The sequence below is a fragment of the Cyclopterus lumpus genome, chromosome 21 (genome assembly GCF_009769545.1).
Source record: "Cyclopterus lumpus isolate fCycLum1 chromosome 21, fCycLum1.pri, whole genome shotgun sequence".
Classification (NCBI taxonomy): domain Eukaryota; kingdom Metazoa; phylum Chordata; class Actinopteri; order Perciformes; family Cyclopteridae; genus Cyclopterus; species Cyclopterus lumpus.
The window spans coordinates 17,354,494-17,377,250 of NC_046986.1; the positions used below are offsets into that span (position 1 = coordinate 17,354,494).

The 22,757-nt window shown below is 40.0% G+C and overlaps 1 protein-coding gene across 1 annotated transcript; it reads left to right on the forward strand.

The window, feature by feature from the left end:
• The first annotated feature begins 691 nt into the window (after window positions 1-691).
• Window positions 692-21,481, forward strand: LOC117750835 (abl interactor 2-like). The gene is made up of 10 exons (XM_034562221.1): window positions 692-808; window positions 7,747-7,914; window positions 10,749-10,925; window positions 11,663-11,766; window positions 14,023-14,175; window positions 15,969-16,093; window positions 17,725-17,898; window positions 18,051-18,131; window positions 18,251-18,433; window positions 18,685-21,481. Exons 1-10 carry the CDS (start codon window positions 692-694, stop codon window positions 18,858-18,860), a joined length of 1,458 nt encoding a protein of 485 aa, XP_034418112.1. The 3' UTR covers window positions 18,861-21,481.
• The last annotated feature ends 1,276 nt before the right edge of the window (window positions 21,482-22,757 follow it).

Sequence of the window (22,757 nt, forward strand, 5' to 3'; positions counted from 1 at the left end):
TGCTAAACCAAGAAAGGTCTTCAATAAGGCAATGGGAGAAATACCTGAACTTAATGTTGAGGTTCTTACTTAAAAGTAGTGTTTCCATCTTATGCTACTGTATGCTTTATGTTGTACTTTTTAGTGCACGACATTTACACATAGTTCGACATTAACTTAAACTGGGACAACATGTTGATCTCCTCCAGTGAGTGTGGAAGTATCCTTGAGCAAGACACTGAACCCCTCAGGGGTTGGCATCTTAGATGGCAGCCTCTGCTTAAATGTAGACAATTTAGCCGATCATTTACTTTTGAAAATGATTTAAATACTACTTCCACCACTGGAAATTGTCAAGCTTGTCAATGGAGTAGTCCTATCTCATTTACATCCTGCAGTTTTCTTTTGACGAAGATCACATGAACGCTCCATGATACTGATGAAGTTGTAGATGGGTAATACTTAGAGACTTGGACGCATAATTAGCTGTTTTCATAAGGAATTCAACAAGGCTCTCTTGATTACTGCCAATATTGATACAATGTGTAGATCGGCATGCTCCTCTTCCATTGACATCTCAGAGAAAATTAAAAAATTCCCGTTTTTCTCGTTATGTCGTCTTATAGTTGTGATATCGCCCACATTCCTTGAAGGCAGCGGGATACATCCAGTCAGCGCGCGCCGCGGCCGTTAGTAGTAAAACCATGCAAAGATGGCGGAGCTACAAATGCTGCTGGAGGAGGAAATTCCTGCGGGACGGAGAGCTTTACTGGACAGTTTTACCAATCTGGAAAGAGTAGCGGAGTACTGCGAAAGCAACTATGTCCAGGTACATGCTAGTGTTTAAACAGAAGGTGTATACGGCAAGTACAAAAATGACAAATCGGGGTAATGTTCGCAGGGAGTGGGCGGTTTGGTGAGTGGAGTGATGGAATGACAGCACCAGGCTCCGTTATGTGGCCGCGAGGTTTTCTATCAAAGAAAAAAGTCACGCCGCATTCAATTTAAATCACGACCTCTCGTGCGGCTGAGTGGCTTGAACCTCAAAGTAAATTAGGCTTCAAAATATTCCGACAAACACTTCTGCTTTTATGGGAATTCAACTTTTCTACCCACTGTTTTTTTACTCGTGACTGTCGGAGCGGTCCTTCTGTGTGGAGTTTGCATGTTCTCCCCGTGGCAGCGTGGGTTCTCTCCGGGCTCTCCGGCTTCCTCCCACAGTCCAAAGACATGCTGCAGGTTAATTGATCTCTAAATTGCCCATAGGTGTGAATGTGAGAGTGAATGGTTGTATGTCCCTACATGTGCCCTCGATGGACTGGCGGCCTGTCCAGGGTGTCCCCTGCCTTCGCCCTATGTCAGCTGGGATAGGCTCCAGCGCCCCCGCGACCCTAATGAGGATAAGCGGTATTGAAAATGGATGGATGGATGGATGTTGTAACGTGATACGTACTCAGGTTATTCCGATAAGTAACTGCTATGTTGTCCGTGATTTTATTTTAGTTGGTTTATTGCATGCATGCCGAATGAAAGAACGCTTTGTGTTTATTTCAACATCTCTTGGCACATCCTCTACAAGGTGTGTGACAAATGCAGAGAAGCAGGGATTCATCACACGGAGATGTTTCAAAGGGAGTCTGGCGTGAGAAAGGATGGCCCGTTCAATCTTAACCACACTCTCAGACCAATGTTGATGTAATTATTACTTAAATACTTGATATCAGTGAGAACATTATCTTCTGGGGATTTTGCTGGACATAATTCTTGTGATAAATGTAGTTCCATTATAGTAACAAAGTTGTTGTAGATTAATTCTCTGTCAATTAAGGAGGTGTTTTTCCCAGGTAAAAGCTAATGGAGATCCAAATAAATACTCAAATAAATAAACATGTAAAGTCAGCGATGTCTATGTTTACCACCTGGACATGGCCTTCAAATGGTCACCACATTTGTAAATACCAGCCAAGTTGCTGATTTCAACACGTCCGAAAATAGTTACTTTTTCAAGTTATTTTGTCAAACCAACAGTTCAAAACCAAAAGATATTCTGTTTATATAATTTTTTTAAATAGTTGCATGTTAATGTTCTGTTATTCGACTAGAATAGTGCAATCGTACTTGCATATATATATAATCATTTCAGCTATATATATATATAATCTGTGTACTGGACTGACATCCATCTCTGTAGTCTGCTAGTGGAGACTAAATGCAGTATGTGTGTGTGTGGGCAGCAAAGACTGTAATGGACAACTGTTCCTCCTCAGTTGGCTTTAAATTAACACCTGTTCATCGCCAGATTTCATCATCATCGCTTTCCTGCAGCAGTCAATCAACAAGACAAGCTGCATTAACAGTCTGCCTTTTCAAAAGGCAAACATTTATATGTGTTAATTAGGGAAGACGTTCTCCCCATTTTCTTTCTTTCCTTTTCTCTTTCCTCTTCTGTTTTTGTTTTCTTTACCATATTTATTCTTCTTCCCGTCTCCTCAAATGTCAAATTTTCCTCATTAAAGTTTCTTCTTCCCTTGCCCTCTTTACCTGCTCCTTCCTTCTGTTCTTTCGCATTGCCTTCCCTTTCTTTCTCTGAAAAAACTCCTTTCTCTCTGTGTTCCTCTCAGCATCACACCACATCTTTCTGAATGAAAAGACTATTTTCTAGTTCATTAGCCTGTTCATACTACATACCCAAATGGGGCCTAACTCGGTGCCCACTGGATGGCCTACATTCCCGCTGCCAGCAGATGATGTGAACTATTACATAATCCGGCAGTTGAGCTTTTGATCTTGTTTTATGGACTAAACATTTGGATTCAGTGTTAACCCTTGTTAAGCCCTGTGTGGCCCCCTCTTGGGCTATCAGACACTCCGGATTATGTGTGTCTAGATTTTGTTTTAATGCTGGGCAGCTGCTTCTCGTTATACTATTAATGATAATAAAAAACATAGTACTTAGGCATCAGATGTTTATATCATAAAAATCAAGTTGTTGAAATATGCACAATATGCATAAGTTAATTTACAAATGTTTGTTTTTTGATAAAGTGCCAGCCCTACCGGACATTGTCCAGAAGGACTTATTGCAAGAACCCAGGTTGTCCAAAAAAACATCACCCACAGCTTGTAGGTTTGTAAACTGTGACATAAATGCAATTGTCATTAGCGGAGGGAACTGAACCAGAAACACAAGATACAACTCTGCATCCATCAGCCTAATCATAATTTTATTCAAAAAAATGTCAACCCTGCCTCCTTTTCTGGGTCCTCCACAGCTGGTACCAGTTAGCTGTCAGCAGAGGTAGTCATAATGTAACTTGACCTGCTGCTCATTGAAAACACATGGTACCACTGCAGGAGGTGTGTGTGTGTGTGTGTGTGTGTGTGTGTGTGTGTGTGTGTGTGTGTGTGTGTGTGTGTGTGTGTGTGTGTGTGTGTGTGTGTGTGTGTGTGTGTGTGTGTGTGTGTGTGTGTGTGTGTGTGTGTGTGTGTGTGTGTGTGTGTGTGTGTGTGTGTGTGTGTGTGTGTGTGTGTGTGTGTGTGTGTGTGTGTGTGTGTGTGTGTGTGTGTGTGTGTGTGTGTGTGTGAGCGCTTGGAAACCATGGCGATTGGTTTTCCAGTGGAAGGAGTATCAGCCTCCACCTTCAGTGTTGGTGCCAGGAACAGCTCCTGCGGGGGCGTTTGGAAAGACGGGTTTGTTTTCAGAAACTTGGCCGTTTTAAACCTGAGCAGATCACACTATGGTATCACATTTCATCACAGCGAGACATTAACTATTTTTTTTTAATGTTCTTATTTTGTTTTATGTTTTCTCTTCAGGGGTTCTTCCACTCTTTCCCTGTTAAAAGTTTTTTTTGGGAGGTAGTTTTTCCCTATTTTTAATAATTGTCTCAGAACAGAGGGTGTCTGTCGTATGTTGTACAGATTGTAAAGCTACTTGAGGCAAGTTTGTGATACTGAGCTATGTAAATAAAAATGAACTTGACTAGTTGACAGCCTGTCTAAAGCAATTCAATTATGAGTTAAATTCAGTCGTTTAGAGAGTCTTGATTTTCTTGGGTGCTTTAAAGGCTTCAGATGACAGATATGAATGCATTAAGCAAACACAAATTTAACTTCCATCAAGTTAATGAGACACCCGTCATGTTGATTTATGGCAAATTTAAGGCGTCTTCCTCAGCCCTTGTGTTGAAACTGGTCTCCATGTTTCCTCTTATTGTGTCAGACACATGTAATAAGATTTACAGCTCAGCAGTCTCTACTTCAGCATTTCTTTTAAGCTAGAGAGATAGCTGTTATATTACGTAGTAATTATGTGATAAAATGTATATTGCTTTATCTGTATTAGAAGTTTAAACACCTTCTGGAGCACATAAGGGAGCTGTCCTTGTAAGGTAAAAACAGTGGCCGTGTGTGTGTGTGTGTGTGTGTGTTTTAGATGAGTGGATGGTAGATGGATCTTGTTCAGAGCCAAAGAGAATAGCTCTTTCGAAGATTAATGAGGTGTATCTTACTTGACACACACAGCTTCCTCTCTGTCACACACTGCTATGAATGGTCTGTAGAGGCTGTGTGACGGTAATAGTTTTATTTTTCAGATTTAGACTACACACACAGGTATGGATGTACCTCAGCCACCAATATTTATTTGCAAGCCTCAGTTTTTTCTTAGCCAGTTTTACATTCAAATACATAGTTGTTGAAGATATTTTCATCAAAACGTCCATGTTTGTTTGAGCGTTGAGGTTCATTTTGACCTTGGAAACTCGTATCTAATCTAAAGGTTCACCTACTTGGCTAATCCTAAAGCTTTCAGCTGTATGCTGCTGCTGTGGGAATAGTAAGTGAACCTTGAATTTGCATCCATGTTTGTGTCCATCTAAGACATGAAAGAAAACTCTGATGAAAACTCTTTCATGGTCCATGAAAGAAACTCTGACTCTCAGATGTCAGAGCTGTCCTCCACATAAGAAACACTTTAAACGGAGTGCTTCTGCCTGTATCGCCTACCCGCTGGTTGACCTCCGCTAAACATGTTTTAGAATTGGTTTACCAGAAATGTTGTGTGTGTTGTTTAAATAAAAATAAAAATAACTTAACCAAACTACTACTTCAATCAAAATAAATAAAACTAAAATGGGTATTTACAAATTCAATTTGACAGTATATTTTGCCTCCACACCTTGAGGCAGTTTTAAGCTTTGGTTGTGGTTTGATAATGTCACTTTAATTCAAAGTGCTGAGCACAACTCAGCCCAATTTAAGATATTGTACAGAAGGTGTGGCTAACTCTGGGACTAACCCCCTCACTTTAATCAGGAGTTGTTGCATTTATTTACCAAACAAATAGCCTAAACGCACTGCTACACTCACAGCTAAAATGCTGTTGATAACTTCTTATTCGCTCTCTCTCTCTTTCTGTCTCTCGACCATACAAATGCTAATGTTAAACACAGAGCGGGTACCAGTGGTACCTACACACCAGTGGGCTGAAGAGAGCGGACGGTGATGGTAGATTGTCAGTTGTTGTGACTATGAACTATAAGCTTTTGTAGCATGAAGAAGACTAACCCAAAACACTCAGTTGCCTGTTACACAGTAGAGACACTGTTTATGACTCTATTGAAAATCATACCGTGTAGCGTAATACTGTTTTACCGCCAAAGCCTAATTTGGAACAAATGAACAGCAGGAACGTGACGGTTAGACCTGAGTGTATCTTCATTAAAAAAGGAGGTCAGTGGAGTCAGAGTGTGCATATTATTCTATGTAAATCTGATCTTAGTCATGTACATGAACCTCATGCATTTAGCTGGAATGGAGAAAGAAGAAAACACATTACATTTGTGTCTGCGCTGTCCTCAGGCCAGAGAGGCAGCCCTCCAACTAGGTCACCACTAATAGGACATCAGATGGCTGATGGGAAAGTGAGAGAAAAATAAGAGATGTAATGAGGATGATGTGATAAAGAGAGGGAGTAGTGGAAGGGAAAGAGAGATTAAACAGGGAAAGAAGACTGGACTGAAAAGAGTTATAGTTCAGGTACAGTACCCTGTCTCTAAATAAAGAGTCCCACTATTATCTCTTTTTAAATAAATCGACACTTTAGAGATGGGCAGTGGTGAAAGATTCAGATCTTTAGTTGAAATACCACAGTGTAAAAATAGCGAGAGAAGACGGAATTGGGACACGCGACCGTGGACGTTTGTGTCGCGGTTTCGGTCTTTGTTTCTGAACCGTTACACCCTCAGACTCTTTGGATCTTTGTTTACATTTTCAAGAGAGTGTTTGAGCTCTAGCCTAATTTAGTCATTTCTCCCTTGTCCACCTCCTTATCCAACAGCGTGGGTAAGGGAGTTGTGGGCGGATGCCAACAGTCCTCTACAACACTACTTTAGAGATATACTTACTGTATACTAGTACTAGTTTTTCCTTATCTGATGCAAGGATGTCCAAGGACATAAGGTGTCTCATGTTGTACAGATGGTAAACCCTCTGACGGAAATGTGTGATCTTGGGCTATACACATAAAATTGCATCGAAAATGTAATTGAATATATTCTTCAGCGATCCAATTAAATGCATCTTGTGACTGTACTCTACTTATTCAGTTTCACTCAGAAGCCCATCAGAATGAAGTATTTCCTTCAGTCATTATATAATTAAATAACTTTAAATTTGAGGTCTGACTGTATGTGTTAATGTGTGTTTGTGTGGATTAGAGACAGACACACATTGGTGTCAGTGTGTTTCTTGTCAACCTCGGGCATGAATGAGTTAGACCTGACCTACATCATGCTTCAGCGAACACACATATATCAGTGTGTCTTTTAATACTGTCCGTGCTGTATTGTGTACTCGTACAGTATACATGTTGCACACACACAGAAATTAACAACTCTCACATTCGGTTACACACATATACTGATGCTCATTTTCAGATCTCTTGGCCGGGTTTCTTTTTGCCATACATGGATATCATGCTGTTATCTTGATTAAGTAAGACATTCAAGTGGATTCATTAGGGTTTGTGAATTAATGTGCATGTCTCTTTAGTTGATGTCCTTTTTATATGTATATGTATTTTTTGTTTTAGTTAGTTTTACTGAAAGGCAAAAGGCCCCACTGAAAAGGCAAAAGGATGCACTAATGGACATATCTTTTTATAGACCAAGCAATTATTGATTGAAACGTTAATGGAGGATGAAATTGACACCATAATTCCATATATTTCCATTTACTTCTATAAAAATAAGAATAGAAGAGAAGTTATTAAGAAAGACAGAAAAAGAAAGATAATTTGAAAAGGGAAATTAAGAAATTAGGCATCAAAGAAGAAGAACAAATTAAATGTGTTGTGAGTTAAAAGTTGCAGCCAAATTAATCTATTTGTCCTTGAATTTCTTATCTTTTAATTTATTGAAGGTGTTGTATTAACCGATAACTTAGTCCGTGCTATTCTAGAGACGCCTGATGTGTTATTTGTACATGACATAATAGCTGTCATATGCTGGAGTAAACCTAACATCTCTGCCTTCATGTTAAGCTGTTCCCGGGGTAGGTAACCCCCGATACTCAATGTTTTGATGAAAAACTAAAAGACAACAATAAGCTTCAGAAAAAGTACCACATTGGGTCTTGATTTTGCTCTTGTGTGTCCTTCTTCCCTTGTATTGATTATCTGCCACTGCGGTTTTCTTCTGCGTGTGAGAATAAAATGGTGGCACCGATGCGACTCCCGTCCTGAATCTGTCTCCCTTCTTCCTGCAGGCAGCAGACAAGGAGCGAGCGCTGGAGGAGACGAAGAGCTACACCACCCAGTCTCTGGCCAGCGTCGCCTACCTCATCAACACGCTGGCCAACAATGTGCTGCAGATGCTGGACATCCAGGCCTCGCAGCTCTGTCGCATGGAAAGCTCCATCAACCACATTTCACAGGTCTGGTGGGAACACACGAGGACCCTGTGCCCTCAGTTTGGTTCATATTTATTTTTATTCTCATTTGAGCATACTGCACAAGGACTTCTCCAAACCCCTCAGCTTCAAAAATCATAGTCATCAGTCTAGAAATATTTCTTTCTTCTTCGTGGTAAATTAAAAAATCCGGATTTTCCCCCACCAGCAACACAACATAGATTAGACAAATAAGAAATCGCATTTAAATTTCTCCAACCCACATTGCCTTGATGACCTAACCGAGGTATCTACAGGCACACGGATGCTGAAGAATATTGTGTTATTGATAAACAACTTGCTTTTTAAACCTGAAATCTGTGGGCATGCATGAATCATTAGCATGGACACAGTGAGAGTACTCATGGGTGAAAGCACACACAATATGTAATCGTGTATGCATGCAGTCACACTTATGTTCTCCGCTCTCTGGATGCTGCTCTCTTCACTGCGTCTTGCCAAATGTAGCCCAGAATTCATTCTCAGGAGGACATTGCACTTACAAAATCCCAAAGCATGCAACAGCAATAAACTGTACTAAATTAACAGCAAAAAGTGGAGAGAGTGCAGAAAAATGGATTTATAGTTTCCCACTCTGCCTTCTGCCCACATGAGAGTTTGATGTATGTATGTTTTTCAATGGGGTTGTGAACTAAATGATTTTTGGCCAGCCTTAGTGTCAATACATTTTCTGGTGACTTTATATCTTATGAGATCAACTGGCATACATTTTCAGGCGCAGTTAATGATGTAAAGTTCAATCTGCAGATTTTTCACTTTTGCTGTGACACAGACAGTTTTAAAACTTCTATTAGAATCACAGACGGATGGATGAATAAGCAGGTTCCTCAATAATCTACGAAAAGGAATATAATTAAAACGAGGATAAGACTTCAAACTCATTTGCATGTTAACACACAGCTAATTGAGTACATTTAAATAGACATCTAAAGTGTCAGGTTGCTGCAAAAATTATACACTTTACTTCAGTGCATTGAAGGATACCGTCTCGGAAGACAAAGGAAAAACAAGACTCTTCTTCATGTTCGTCAGCTGGTCAGACGAATAAATCCATCTGTAGGTGTGAAGCATCGCCGGGTTGTCTGATCAGGATTACACAACATTCTGCACCCACACAGCTCACCACACTGGATATTGACGACAAACCATTTAGTTTTGCGCTCGCTCTCTCTAAAAGCTTTTGTCGTTAGTATACTTCAATAACACTGCATTCATATTCCCAGACAAACTCACACATCATCCATACGAGTACACGTTGCTCAGTGCACTCTATACAGTACTTAAAGGAATAAAACTAGTTTTCAGTGGTACAGAGGATCCATTCTCCTCCTCAGACCTCTGTATAATGAGAATAAACTCTGCATGCAGAAATAATGAGATGCTTCTCTCTGTTATGTTAAGCCAGGACTGTGATTACACGTCATAATTACTGCTTTCAGTTCAGTGAGACACAGTCACATCTGTTATGTAGGCGAACGTTTCGTGCCATGAGGCGCCCTCTCATGAAGAATAAAAGTGAGAAGAGCTTATATAATCCATTTTGCTTTTCAGGGTATACAGACAAACGTATGTGTCTGTAGGATGTCTTTAAATGTTTCATTTCTTACTTATGAACGAAACCTAGTGGTCCCCTCACCCCGATCGATGTTAGCATTTCTGTGTGTAAGGATTTTTGATTATAATAAACTACTATCTAATATAGATGTAGTATTCACAGCTGGAAATGTGTTGTCTTACATTAATATATCTTTCAGTCAATTTTCTTATAATGCAACGATGAAAATGCAATTAACACTTGTTCTGACTCAAGACTCAACAAACAGGTTTTCATACATATTAAAATGGATAACACCAGAAATATCTGCAGTGTGAGAGCACATAACTCGTTTGAAATGTGAGGATTCTCTCTCTCTCTCTCTCTCTCTCTCTCTCTCTCTCACACAGTGAATACATTTAGGGGTGTTTTACTGTTTGGCAGACAAAGAAAGACGTCATTACAGCGAATGTTTTTGGGCTCCTGAAACTTTACAGACTTGTTTATAGACGATAGGAGCGATTATAAGACACATCCACACACAGAAAGCATTCAGAAAGCATAAAGACATTCTTGCCTGCAAATGGTATTTTTTTTAAATGTCTTAAAGCTCAATTCAATTTACAGTTTGGATGTACTTTGAGCGTCTTAAAGGTTGTCTTATAAAAACAAAACCATGTTTAAGTTATAATACGTAAGATTATCATTGTTATATCAAAACCTCATTTCTAACTCGATGAATAGTAGTGGCAGTGATTATTGGATGGATTGCCATGACATGTTGTGCAGCCATTCATGTTCTGCAGAAGATAAACCAGCTGAGTTTGATGGTCCGTTGACTTTTCCTCTTGTGGCGCCATGTGGGAGACATTTTTGTTCCCGCCAGGATGAATTGTAATAACTTTGGGGGCTCTTCTGACCTTTTTCTAGCGCCGTCATCAGGTCGACATTTAAAATGGTCCAGTATTTTGATTTATGACATTTCCCATCAGACTGAGCTGTACTTTGTGTTTACTGCCATTTCGCTAATGTAAGCATGCTAAACCAACTTGGTAAACATAGCTGTTACAGACTAGCATGTTAGCAGTCAGTCAGTATTCAGCTCAAAGTACAGCTTCCAGAGCTGCTCGCTTGGCTGCAGATTCTTGTTGTAACAGGATTGAAACAATAATTTGATTTCACGTTGGATAAATCACATCTTATTATTTTCTCCCTGTATTTTATTGAAGCCAGAAACCTAACTTAGTCCTCCTTTCTTTTTCAGACCGTTGACATCCACAAGGAGAAGGTGGCGAGGCGGGAGATCGGCATCTTGACCACCAATAAGAACACGTCCCGCTCGCATAAAATAGTTGCTCCAGCCAATCCAGAGAGACCAGTGCGCTACATCAGGAAGCCCATCGACTACAACGTGCTCGATGACATTGGACATGGAGTCAAGGTGGGAATAATAACGAAAATAATGATGATATAAATAATAATTATAGATGTTTTTAGTGTTACGTAATTGGTTACATATAGAGTTTAAATACAGGTAGTCAAGTCTACACATCAGAGGTGGTTGTTGATTTTTTAAACATCACAACAACAGATATTATCAGTAGTTCCGGCACATCGAGCAAACAACAGCAATGTAGTCGTTATCTCTTTGTGTCTACCTGTGCTTCATCTTAATCAGTTTTTCTGGGATGTTATTTCTGCCTCGTGTTTTAATGTTTGCATGATGCTGTTGCACCGACACTAACCTCGAGACAACGTTTCTCCCCTCTTCTTCCTCCTGCTCTCATTGCTTTCATTGATAGTGGTTGTTGAGGTTCAAGGTAAGGATGCACACATCTGTACATAATACCAGGATGTGTTACTGAGGGAGGACAATAAGCCATATTAAAGATGTATAAATAAATGCCAGTAATGAACAAAGGGAATGATTGATCCAGTTGGTTGCTAGGTAAAAGTACGTTGATACTACTGCTTGTAATGTTTTTGTGTGAGAACAGAAAATAACCATCAAACACTCTTTTCATTCATTCGTAACAGACCAACGAAGGGTTGAAGGGTCAATGTGCATGCTCTTCACGATTCTTTTAGTTTGTGTTAGGTAATGACAATGCAAAAGTATTGGTCATGTTCTATCATTACAAGACATTATGATCATGTTAAAAAATGTATATTCTCCAGGTGAATGGCCAGCAGAACATGAAACTAGGAGGGGGCCTATCCCGGTCCAACCCCCCCACCCAGAAACCACCCAGCCCTCCGAGGGCAGGCATGAGCATCTTAGGGTATGTACCCAGCCTAACGTACACACTCACACACACATGTAGACATTCACACACATTACACACTCTCTTTCTATGACATTTACTCATCTTTACTCATGTGTTCAAGTGAATGTGATTCTCTGGTTGTATTAATGTGTCCTGAATGTGTGAAAGACGTCTGAATAATGTGGCATTTTGTATTAAATGTTTTTATTTCAAAATCAAATAGAAGATTCCGCAGACACAAATCCTACTTCACAGAACCACAGATGTTCTTTGAGCTGACGTTCGAAACAAGTGGCGTGCTGCAGTTTGTGTGTGTTTGTCTCTTGCGAGAGGATAGGGGTTCCTGCGGCGAGTTTATTACAGATTAGACCCGGCAGAGGGGGATGACGTCACACTCACACACACACACTGAAACGTGGTGCTCAGAGGAAGAGTAACGTCATGCGTTGTGAAAGCTTGTTGTGTTCTCAAACATCTAGGTCACCCAGCTGTATCTCTTCCTCCTTCTCTCTTATCTGTATCTCCATTTTGCTTCCTCTCTCAATCTTTTCACTTTCTGTTTAATTCAGTCTGATCTTCAGTCTCATCCTTCATTCTTCTCTTTCACCTCACTTTTCTCCTCCTTTCTAACCTGTCTCCTCTGACCCAGTGGCCCTTTAGCCAAGGTTACAAGATTACTATATTGACATTGTACAACACAGGGTTGTGAACCCAAATGCAAAAAAATGATTCAATATAGTGGACGATGGAAGATAAGTTTAGGAGTCTCGAGGCCTTAGCTTAGCATGAAGGCTGTAAACCGGGGAATTAGCCTGGCAAAATGTCCAAATGTAACAAAATCACCACCTACCAGCACCTCTATCATATATATTTATCATATATATTTGCGTGCGTGCGTGCGTGCGTGCATTTTTAGTGTGAAGCCAGGTAGCCAGCTGGTCTAGCGCCTCCTAAGCCCTCCTGTTGGTGTGTTCCTTCCTGTTTCCTGTACATAACCTGCTGATCAGCCGTCTGTTTCTGTACAATAAACCTTATTTAGGTGTTAGTGTTATGCTGCTGAAACTGTCAAAGTAAAGCTGAAAGATTTAAGAGAAAGAAACCCAGGAATACAAAAGTGTTATAGAATAAGAAGAGAAAGTGTTTGAGTATGTTGGAAAGAGTAAACAGAAGCAGCTCAGCACTTTGTTGTGAAGAAGCCAAGTCCCTCAAACACACAGCAGTGAGTTGGCATCCCGCTGCCATCAACAGCTCAAGTCCTTCTGTCTTCACACACATGCACACTTCACCCCAGAAACACACTAGCCCGTCATTTTGACTTTCTATAACTGTTCCGTTCTTATATAATTCTTGTGTTTGTATTGCGCGCTAGTTTTATAATTTAACGACAGAAAACGTTATTATTTATTATCAGCTGTATGCACATTATGCCACATAAATGTTTCATTTCCTCTAGTAAAGGTGTAACTGGTCATATTGCAGAGTTATAACCATGCTTGTACTTCTTTCTACTGCAGTAACTGACATTATTTATGTTTTATTTTGGGAGAAATTCAAATCAAACTTACTCCTGTTTGTCTTCAGTCTAGTTTTTATTCTGTGATGATGCTCAGTTGTCCTTTTTCTCTACAGTTTGTGATGCTGAAGGAGTCATCATTCTCTAAAAATACATCCTGACCTTTTAAACATGACCTTAACCAAGTTCTCCACTTCTCTGACAGCAAGGAGGCAAAATCCCAGCCCATACTTAATGTAGAAATAATTTTTAATTACATATGAATCATGATGTTGTGTTAATGTACCCTGTCACCTTGAAATCCTTGACTTTTTAATGTCATGTTTTATTTAATTATGACTGACAGTTAATACTAGAATACGCTGTCTACTCTTTGGTGCTGGTGCTACAGCGGGTTAGAGCGACAGCGCCCTCCTGTGGCTCTTTACCCACAATTACATTATTAAATAGGCTGATTTAACATGTTGGATTAAATCTTATTAAAGTAAGAATCTAAAAACGGATGTTTTAATGTTGCAGTTGGTAAAGGTGGAGACTTTGGAATGGTTTAGGTTTCTGATTTTAAAGTCCCGTTAATTTGATAATAAACATTTGGGCAAGTTGATCAAAACAAACCTCAGCTCACAATTAGGTTTAACATGAAATTGCATTGTTTTGTTCCAGGCTCTCAAGTGTTACGCAATAATGCTGCTGGACCTTGTCATCGGAAGTATATCCCCAATTAACTCTGTCTCCACCCTCACCCCTGACATGTACAGGAAGAACTCCCCCTACAGGACACTGGAGCCAGTGCGCCCCCCAGTGGTGCCCAACGATTATGTCTCCAGTCCCACCAGAAACAATATGGCCATCGGACAGCTTCCCAGTCCGTCCCGCACCGCCACCCTCAACTATCGCCCCCGAACATACAGGTAGCCGGGTCGGCGTGTAAACACGGCTGTCAGAATGGGATTTCAGAGCTTTCCCCTCCACTCTAATCCTTTTTCTATGTTCCGCTCGGTATGTAGTTAATTTACAAAAAGGCAGATGTTCAACACAGCTGTATGTCTAGTTTGGGATTCCAGACTCTTCAACGCAATATGAGGTCTTGTTGAAGTTGCACAAACATGCTTCATTCTGATCTAGACCGACAGATGTGTTGAAGATCATGAAACTACAAACGCTAAAGAGGAGAAGCATCCTCTCAGCGCATCCTTCTTTCAATCACAATCACAGACTAAAGCTCGGGACTTGGTTGACACCCGGAGAAACGGGTTAATAAATTGTAATACGTTATTATTAAATGAACATCTAATAAGTGTTAGATAGCACTCTCTCGTCTGTGCATTTAACTATGAAGCATGAAGACTGTAAAGAAACCAGTAGTCTTTATGCTAAGCTAAGCTAACCAGATGCCATCTGTTGCTTCATATTCAGATGTAAGAGTGGTAACGATAATATGATTTGGACCTGTGCTCTCAAGCAACTATGTGGCTTGTTGACGAGTTTGGACCAGACAGAAAATATAAAGTGACATTGCAGAAAAATAATAACCAGAGCGATTTGCTGTTTTAAAACTCTAACGAGTTCTCACCTTTCTTCTGACTTTGTTGCTGAACTTCATCACAAACTCTGCTGCTGTCCAGTGTTTCCTCTGTGGTTTTATTCAGCGGTGATGCTCAGGGAGACGGGACATGGTTACTGCAGTGAACCCTGCTAGTTGATCATTAATGATCAAAAACATCTTTAACTTGTATTCTTACGTTGCTGAGGAAGAAAGATATTCAGGACATACACATTTATTTTTCAATAAAATAAAAATTCTGTAAAACCAAACATTCGACTAGACCTTAGTTTGTCTGAGCTGCTTCTCAAAATAGTTCATAAGCAATTTACTTTCAAACACAATTTCCTTTTCCTCCAGCTCCGTATTGAAAATAAGTTTGTAAATCCAGAGCAGAAACCTGTGAACTTGTGTTGCAGCATCACTGCTGAGTGAACACAGAGGAGTAATGTTCTGCTTTCATCCTCACAGCATCAACTAATTTTCTTCTCATTCATAGATTCATTTTCAGTTTTTTTTCTCAGTAGTTCTTCAATTTATGTAACTGGCTTGTTGGTGCTCTGGGTGGAAAAAGGACGAACAGTCACAGAATCCTTTTCATCCAATCTCCACCTTTGTCTGTCCTGACCTGGAGCCTCCAGCCAATCAGAGTATGTGTTTGCAGCTTCTCGTTGTTTCATTGCTTCTGTGCTGACGTTGACTCACTGTGGCCGCTCTTGCAGCCATCGCTCTGCTTTTATCCTGACGTTTCTCTACAGGCAGAAGACTTCCTGTCTGTCCGTTTTTTTGTATTGTCTTTTGTTATTATCATTCTCAGTTTGCTGCTTCTAACATCCTCTTTGCTTCTTTTCTTAATCTTTTGTGATCCGCTTGTGTGTCTTTTTAAAACGAGTCAACTTGTCATGAAAGTAAAATTGGTTTATTGTTCAGCGACATTCACGTTATTACGAAATTTCAATAGAGAAGCAAAGTCCCGCATGGGACCTTATTTCAGGGAAAATATGTATGATAGGAAAAAGAGAGAGACATTTGTTTAATCTTGTTTGTGCCATGAATTACACATACAGTGTGACATTTGTCAATTTAAGAGATAATTTTTTTAAATGTTCAAGTGTGTGTGTGTGTGTGTGTGTGTGTGTGTGTGTGTGTGTGTGTGCGCAGTGGTAGCAGTGGGGGCAGCCATCCCAGCAGCAGCAGTCGGAGCAGCAGCAGGGAAAACAGTGGCAGCGGCAGCGTTGGCATTCCCATCGCCGTGCCGACGCCCTCCCCGCCCTCTACCTTCCCAGGTAACGCGCACAATCAAAGATACACACATCAATATTAATTGATGTCTGAATATCTTCTTGTAGAAACCGCTACTTGAGATATTTCCAGTTACGCTGTCGTTCTCACTTCCTTCCTGCTTATCTCCTCCCTCTTTTCCTTCCTTCCTTCCTCCCTTCTTTGAAGTTTCTCCAACTACTGGACCTGCTAGCTCTTCCTCCACTGCTCCTAACTCCTCTCCCTCCCCCTCCCCAACTCCTTCCTCCTTCTCGTCTTCTTCCTCCACCACAACCTTAACACAACCCCACGCACAGTTATTACCGAACCTGTCTTCGCAACACACCGACTCACCTCCTCAACCAAACCCACAATCAAATGCACCTGCCAACACTTCTCCGGCCTCTAACCCCGCCCCCAGCACGTCCGATGTCCAATCCGTTGTCTTTCCTGGAGATCTGTCTCCTCTACTTCCTCCTGCCCCTCCTCCTCCACTCTCCTCCTCTCCCTCCTCTTCACCTACCGAAGGTGAGTTTCTCCAACGACACCACCACCTCCATCGCCTGCTTTCTCCCTCCCTCCATTCTCCATTTCCTTATCAAAGAAACGAATCCCGTGTTTTCTCTGTTGTGTTTTCATTACATTGTAGAGTGAAAGTTGTAATGAGTGTGTGTTTACATGAATGGGGCTGATGTGATGTTCTTTTTAGGATTGAGTTCCTATTAGGGCTGAAACTTGGGTTTTATAACTGATTTATCTGCTGATTATGTTCTCTATTAATCAATTAGTTTTTTTAATTATGCAATTTAAAAAAAGAGGGAGAAAGCTCAGCCCAAGATATTCAATTTGAAGGAAATACAAATCTTACCATTAGAGAATATTTGGCATATTTGCTTTAAAACATAATATGATGAATCGATTTTCAAATGGTTGCAGATACATTTTTTATCAATTGATTAATCAGCCTATCATTTTCTTTTTTGTATCTAGTTCTAGGTCCACACATCGCTAAAGCTAACAAGTCTCTCTTCGACCTTTCTTAGATCACGTCATGTCAATTTCAGGAGTCACATTCTCCCAGAAAAACTTTGATTCCTATGCGATCAATAGTTTAAGAAGATCAACTTCAGAATTCTGACATCCAGTATTGAGAGCAACTAAGAACAAAGTGAGCCAAGTCGGTGGGCTGCAGCTGTTACTTCAGTGTGTCAGATAAATCTTTTATCTACATTTCATCTCATTTTCAGTTTGACTCCACAACACGCAGTTTTTTCTTAAAACGCATTCTGTTCATTCGGCTGCTTGTTCATGTGTGGGTGATTTTTGGCTCACTCTCAAATAAAGGCTGATTTAACACTGTAGCATTGCAGTAACACAGCTTAAATAACACATTTTGTCTGGAACATGTCCTTTTATATTTGGATATTTGTATCTCCTTGAGGCCTGAGATCGGTCCAGAGTACAATTTTTGTATTTCTGTTTTCAGGATTACAGTAAAAAAATATATATATAAAATTGAATTGAAAAAAGATGAAAGTTGTACAGGAGTGTTCAAACATTAAATATTTAAATATTTAATGTATAAATATATTGGTCCTTAACTGGATTAACACCAAACCTCTGTACTCTGTCTAAGCTCGTCCCTGTTCTGTCTCAGGTCCCATCGTCCCTCAGTTCTTCAGTATGAACCGGCCTCAGCCCCGTCAGCAGGCTCAACAGGTGGGGGGGTCACTGCCATACCGCCGCCCCCCCTCTGTGACTGGTCAGCCAATCGTAACAGAGAACCAGGTCAACGGCGGTCCCTACTACAACCAAAGCCCAGGTATGTCCTGTGACACACACCAGTCTGGGGAAGCTCATACTGGTTGTGTTCAGACTGGTACAGGTCAGAATTCGTAGAAAATATATTTCAAAATAAGGCCATTTATTTGTGTATTAAAATGCTCAATGCGTAAATGATCTTTGATATGTGTGTGTTGGCAGCCTCCCCCCCGCCCCCCTCCCTCCTCCAGTTCAGTCCTCAGCTTCCTCTGATGGGTTTCGTTGCTCGAGTTCAGGAGTCCAGTAAGTAGTCCACATTACTCTATAACTTAGAGCGATGTCTGGCTTTACTGATATTTGTTTACCTGTAATTTTGTGTGTGTGTGTTTCTAAAATGCATAATGTACTTTCTCACCGCTCAGTCTCAGACGTCCCTCCTCCCCCTCATCCAGCCGCCGAGAGCCAATCGGGGCCCGAAGAGCCCCTCCTTTCTCCTCAGCCATTGGAGGACGGACAGGAAGAGGAGGACTCAGCGGTAGTGGAGTACTGCGACCCGTACGCTGAGGAAGACCCACCATGGGCCCCCAGAAGCTACCAGGAGAAAGGTACGTACACTGTACACTACCAGCTTACATTTAGTTGTGTGTTGCATTGTGGGATATACATAATCATCAACAACCTTACGCTCTCCACTCTCATTAACACCATTCAATAGAAAACCTTTTCTGAACCATCTCTGGCCTCCTCTCAATAGCTGCATTTCCTGTCTCTCTTATCACTATCGAATAAAGGCAAAGAAATCCACAAGCATATTGATTATTATTAACAACATTATGGTGTGTTTGTCGCCCTCTAGTGGTGGCCATCTACGACTACGCTGCCGACAAGGAGGACGAGTTGTCGTTCCAGGAAGGAGCGATCATCTACGTCATCAAGAAGAACGAGGACGGGTGGTATGAAGGCGTGATGAACACGACCACCGGCCTCTTTCCAGGAAACTATGTGGAGTCCATCATGCACTACGCCGACTGAGAACAAGGAGGAGTGTTTTGGTTTCCTTGTTCAGTCTCTGGACATGTGTTGTCTCACTCCAGTTCAGCTTCTTGGATCTGAACTAGAAGGGAAAAGTTGACTCGGCTCCTTTTTAGTTTTTCCTTCATACTCAAACCAATCAAGAGCATGTGAACATAAATCACAGTTTCACTAATATTTTATTGTGAGTATGAGCATCAGTTTAGAGTTTTGTTTTGTTCTGTTTTCTGAGCTACTCTTTCGACCCAATAGGCCTTTCATTTAGGGGTTTCTTAATGCTGGTTCAGTTGATGTATTATTACTAAGTATTAATAAGGTCTAACAATAAGGTTGTTGGTGAACTGAGAGGCTCTTCAGGCATCTTAATGTTGTTATTTGGTGTGAGTTTCATTCCAGATGTGTTTGGTGTGAAGGATCCAACGTTCTTTTTCTTTTGCAGAAGGTCAGAGAAGTTTCTTTTGATCACAAGAAATGTGTGTATAAATGTCCACAGCAGAAATTGTGTTTTCTTGAAATCACAAAATAATTATCTTAATCCTAAGGGACAAAATGTGGAGGTGCGACAGGCACCTGTACCTGTACGGTCCAAAATATAGCATGTCTGGCTACAACATGTAGTAACTCTATAAATTGTGTTCAAAGGACTAAGAGACTTTTAAAGTCAGACATTTAAACAAGTTCTTCCGGTATCTTGATGGAAAAAGCAGCAAAAACATTCCTTCTCATAACATGGAAATCATTATTTTTTTCACCTCAACTTCAGCACTTTTTTTCAATCACGAAATGATCATTTACAGGAAAACAAATCTTGTTATTTAACAGGCCAAGATTATAATTTTTTTTTTGTGATCAAAAGAAAACAATAATAATGTCGTGTGAAGTACATTATGACTTCTCTGGGCTTCCGTAGTTTTTGCCCTCACCCGACCCCCAACAGAGGACATTCACAGTCTTTCTCCTCAAGTGAAACATTTTGATTATTTTTAATATTACCATGTGGGAAACGAGAAGGAATATATTAAATAGGTTGGGTCTGATTCCAGAGAATGAAAGGAAGCTATGCAACAAACAAAGAAACACGTTAGAGCTGTAAACTAAAATCTGAGATTTTCTTTCTCCTTTCTTTGTATTTTCTTCCCCGTCTTCCTTCCTCTGAAGCCCTCTTACAGACCGGCTCATTATCTCCGTCTGGTTTGGTGACAAATTCATTGTGTTTCCTGCGACTGCTTCACAATAAATGTCATGGTAGCGGTAACTTAATCCAAATGTAATATGATTACAGGAGAGTGCATAGCTAATATCAATCAGATCACATTTAGACGGTTTTAGTTGTTTATCAAACATCTCAGAGCAGGAAATCATTCTGAACTGGCCAGAAAATTATCTCAGTGACGCATCTTTTATTCTACTTTTAACTAGAAGTAAACAAATTATATTTTCTAAGTTTCCCCTGAGAACTTTTCCTCCTCCTTCCACTTTTTAAAGTAAACTTCTTCTTCTCTCTTCATCTCATCATCTTCCCCATGCACGTCAACCTCACCTGCTTTTGTATTAATATTGTAAAAGCATTGAGATGCTGGTGTGTGGCTAGTGGTAACTGACCTCTACACTTACAGTGCATAAGGGGGATTTATTTATATTTTACTTTCCCTTTGACTTTTGCCTTAACAGATATCTCAACATTTTTTTCTTTCTCAAGAGCCTTACCTCCATCTCATCGATGAGTTAAAAAAAAAGGGAATTAGAAATTAAACAAAAGCCTAACACTAATGAAACTTCAGTCAAAAAAAGAACAATAACACTCAAACTCAGTGATGCTGTGTGAATGAAGTGGAAGTCATCCATCCGGCTGTGACGGACAGTTTTCAGTAAGATTTGTGCTATAAATCTTCATCATCATCATCAGCTTCCTTAACGTCACACATCCGTCTCTGATGTGAAGTCTGTAACTTGAGCCTCTGTGTATTTATAGAGGTGATGAAGCATTTTACCACCAGTAAAGAAATTACTTTAAATTCATCTGGTGGTCAGTATAGAGGAAGACATCTAATTTTTGATTACATTTTTTGCCCAACCTGGTTCTTATTATTGTAGTTTTCACTATAATTTATAAGAACATAACTGAAACTTGACTAACTAAACCTTTACTTTGGAAGAGAAATTAAACATAAGCATAAAAACATTATATTTAAAGGGAGGCAGTGGAGTTGTTGATCATTTAAACTCTACACTGATGTCCCTAAAATACTGGTATTTAGATATGATAGATTAATTAACTTTAAAGTAGGAGAACTTGCATATAATATAGGAATTATTTACGTGTAGCTAAACAAAAGATAACCTATTATTACTTTCATTTATTTCGATCTGAATTACTAGGATCAGACGAGGTTGGCGTTTTCCTCTCGGCTTCCGCTGAAGCGTTGATCGGTTCATACCGAACTACACCCGAACATATTTTATATGGATTCACACGTATTTGAAGTGTGACTTCTGAGCCTTTTCCTTCCTTGTGGTATTGCTGCCTCAGCTTTTGGCCGAGAGGCGACGTGGAGCTGAACGAACCGCCTGGTGGAGATTGTGGACCTGTTGCTAGTGTTGAAGTTTACAGTGTGTTTGCCTGCAGGCCTGATATATAAGTATATATATATATACATCTAAATATATATATATATATATATATATATATATATATATATATTAACTGACATTGTTATTCAAAAAGGTTTTCATATTGATATTAATTTTCTTTGTGTTTCTTTTTCACCTACTTGCTTTATGGTCTCTAGTTTGATCAGCTGGAGGTTGTGATGTTTTTGTTCAGTAATGTTTGGTTGTAATCGCTCTTTAAAAAGACGTCCCGTGTGTTTGGACTCCAGACTGACTCTCAGATTGAAGGTGGATATTTTTTGTGCCATATATATATTCAGGTGTCAGTGTGTGCGTGTGTATGTGTGTGCGCGTGTGTGTGTGTGTGCAGTATGAACCAAACCTTCCCTTGTTGACTAAAGTGACTATGGACCTGAAACCGTGTCTCCTTGTTGTATTGTTATGTTATTTAAGAGGCACACAAACCAGAGTATGCCGATCCCTGAGAGGAAGACGATGATTCCCTGCTGCGTCTTATTTTCCTGAAGATGAAGAACGCACACATTTTTTTGAAAGTGTGCCTTCAGCCTGAAATGCCTGTGACGGTGTTGATCTTGAGTCACAGAAGAAACCCAAAACAGCCACAGTGTGAATTCAACAGACCATATGACATGAAACACAAAGCAGCCATGAGTGCATTACATGATTTAACCTTTTAGTGTTCTGAGAGTTACAGGAGGAAAAGAAGATGCATAGTTTCCTGGATTTTCTATTCTTGAAAAACACATTTTTTGCTCTCTTACAGTTGTAATGCTATAAGACACATCATATCTTAATGGCTGCAGTGACTTTTCTAATTGATAACTTATATTTGATCAACCCTTGACATATATATCACAGCAAAGAATATTCAGTACAAAAGGCAATACACATTATGCTCTTTATTGCACACTGATCAAGTTCATGATGATGACAGGTTTATTTACATATATTTGCATATATATAGTGCATTAAAGTATATGAATTTATATTGTATATATATATATATATTTGTGACTTAGACATCTTCATTTGACAAATTTGAGCTGCAAAGGATTCTGGGAGCCGTTAACATTTGTCATGTACATTTAGGAGCTGGACGACCTTGGTTGTTCTCCATTCAGATTGCTCTGACTCCTGTAACATCCAGACATTGATTCATGAGCTCTGGATCAAACTTGTGACGCTGAACATGTTTGCATGTTTGGTTTTGCCTGCAGTTTCCCTTTAAAACCGAGTGCACAGCGAGATGAGATGATGTGACACACA

What these genes read in the sequence shown, in the direction of transcription:
- LOC117750835 (XM_034562221.1), top strand. Translation starts at nt 692, where the DNA reads ATGGCGGAGCTACAAATGCTGCTGGAGGAGGAAATTCCTGCGGGACGG. An exon ending in ACATTGGACATGGAGTCAAG is followed by an intron (nt 10,926 to 11,662) that starts GTGGGAATAATA and finishes TATATTCTCCAG; the next exon opens with GTGAATGGCCAGCAGAACAT. An exon ending in CAGAAGCTACCAGGAGAAAG is followed by an intron (nt 18,434 to 18,684) that starts GTACGTACACTG and finishes GTCGCCCTCTAG; the next exon opens with TGGTGGCCATCTACGACTAC.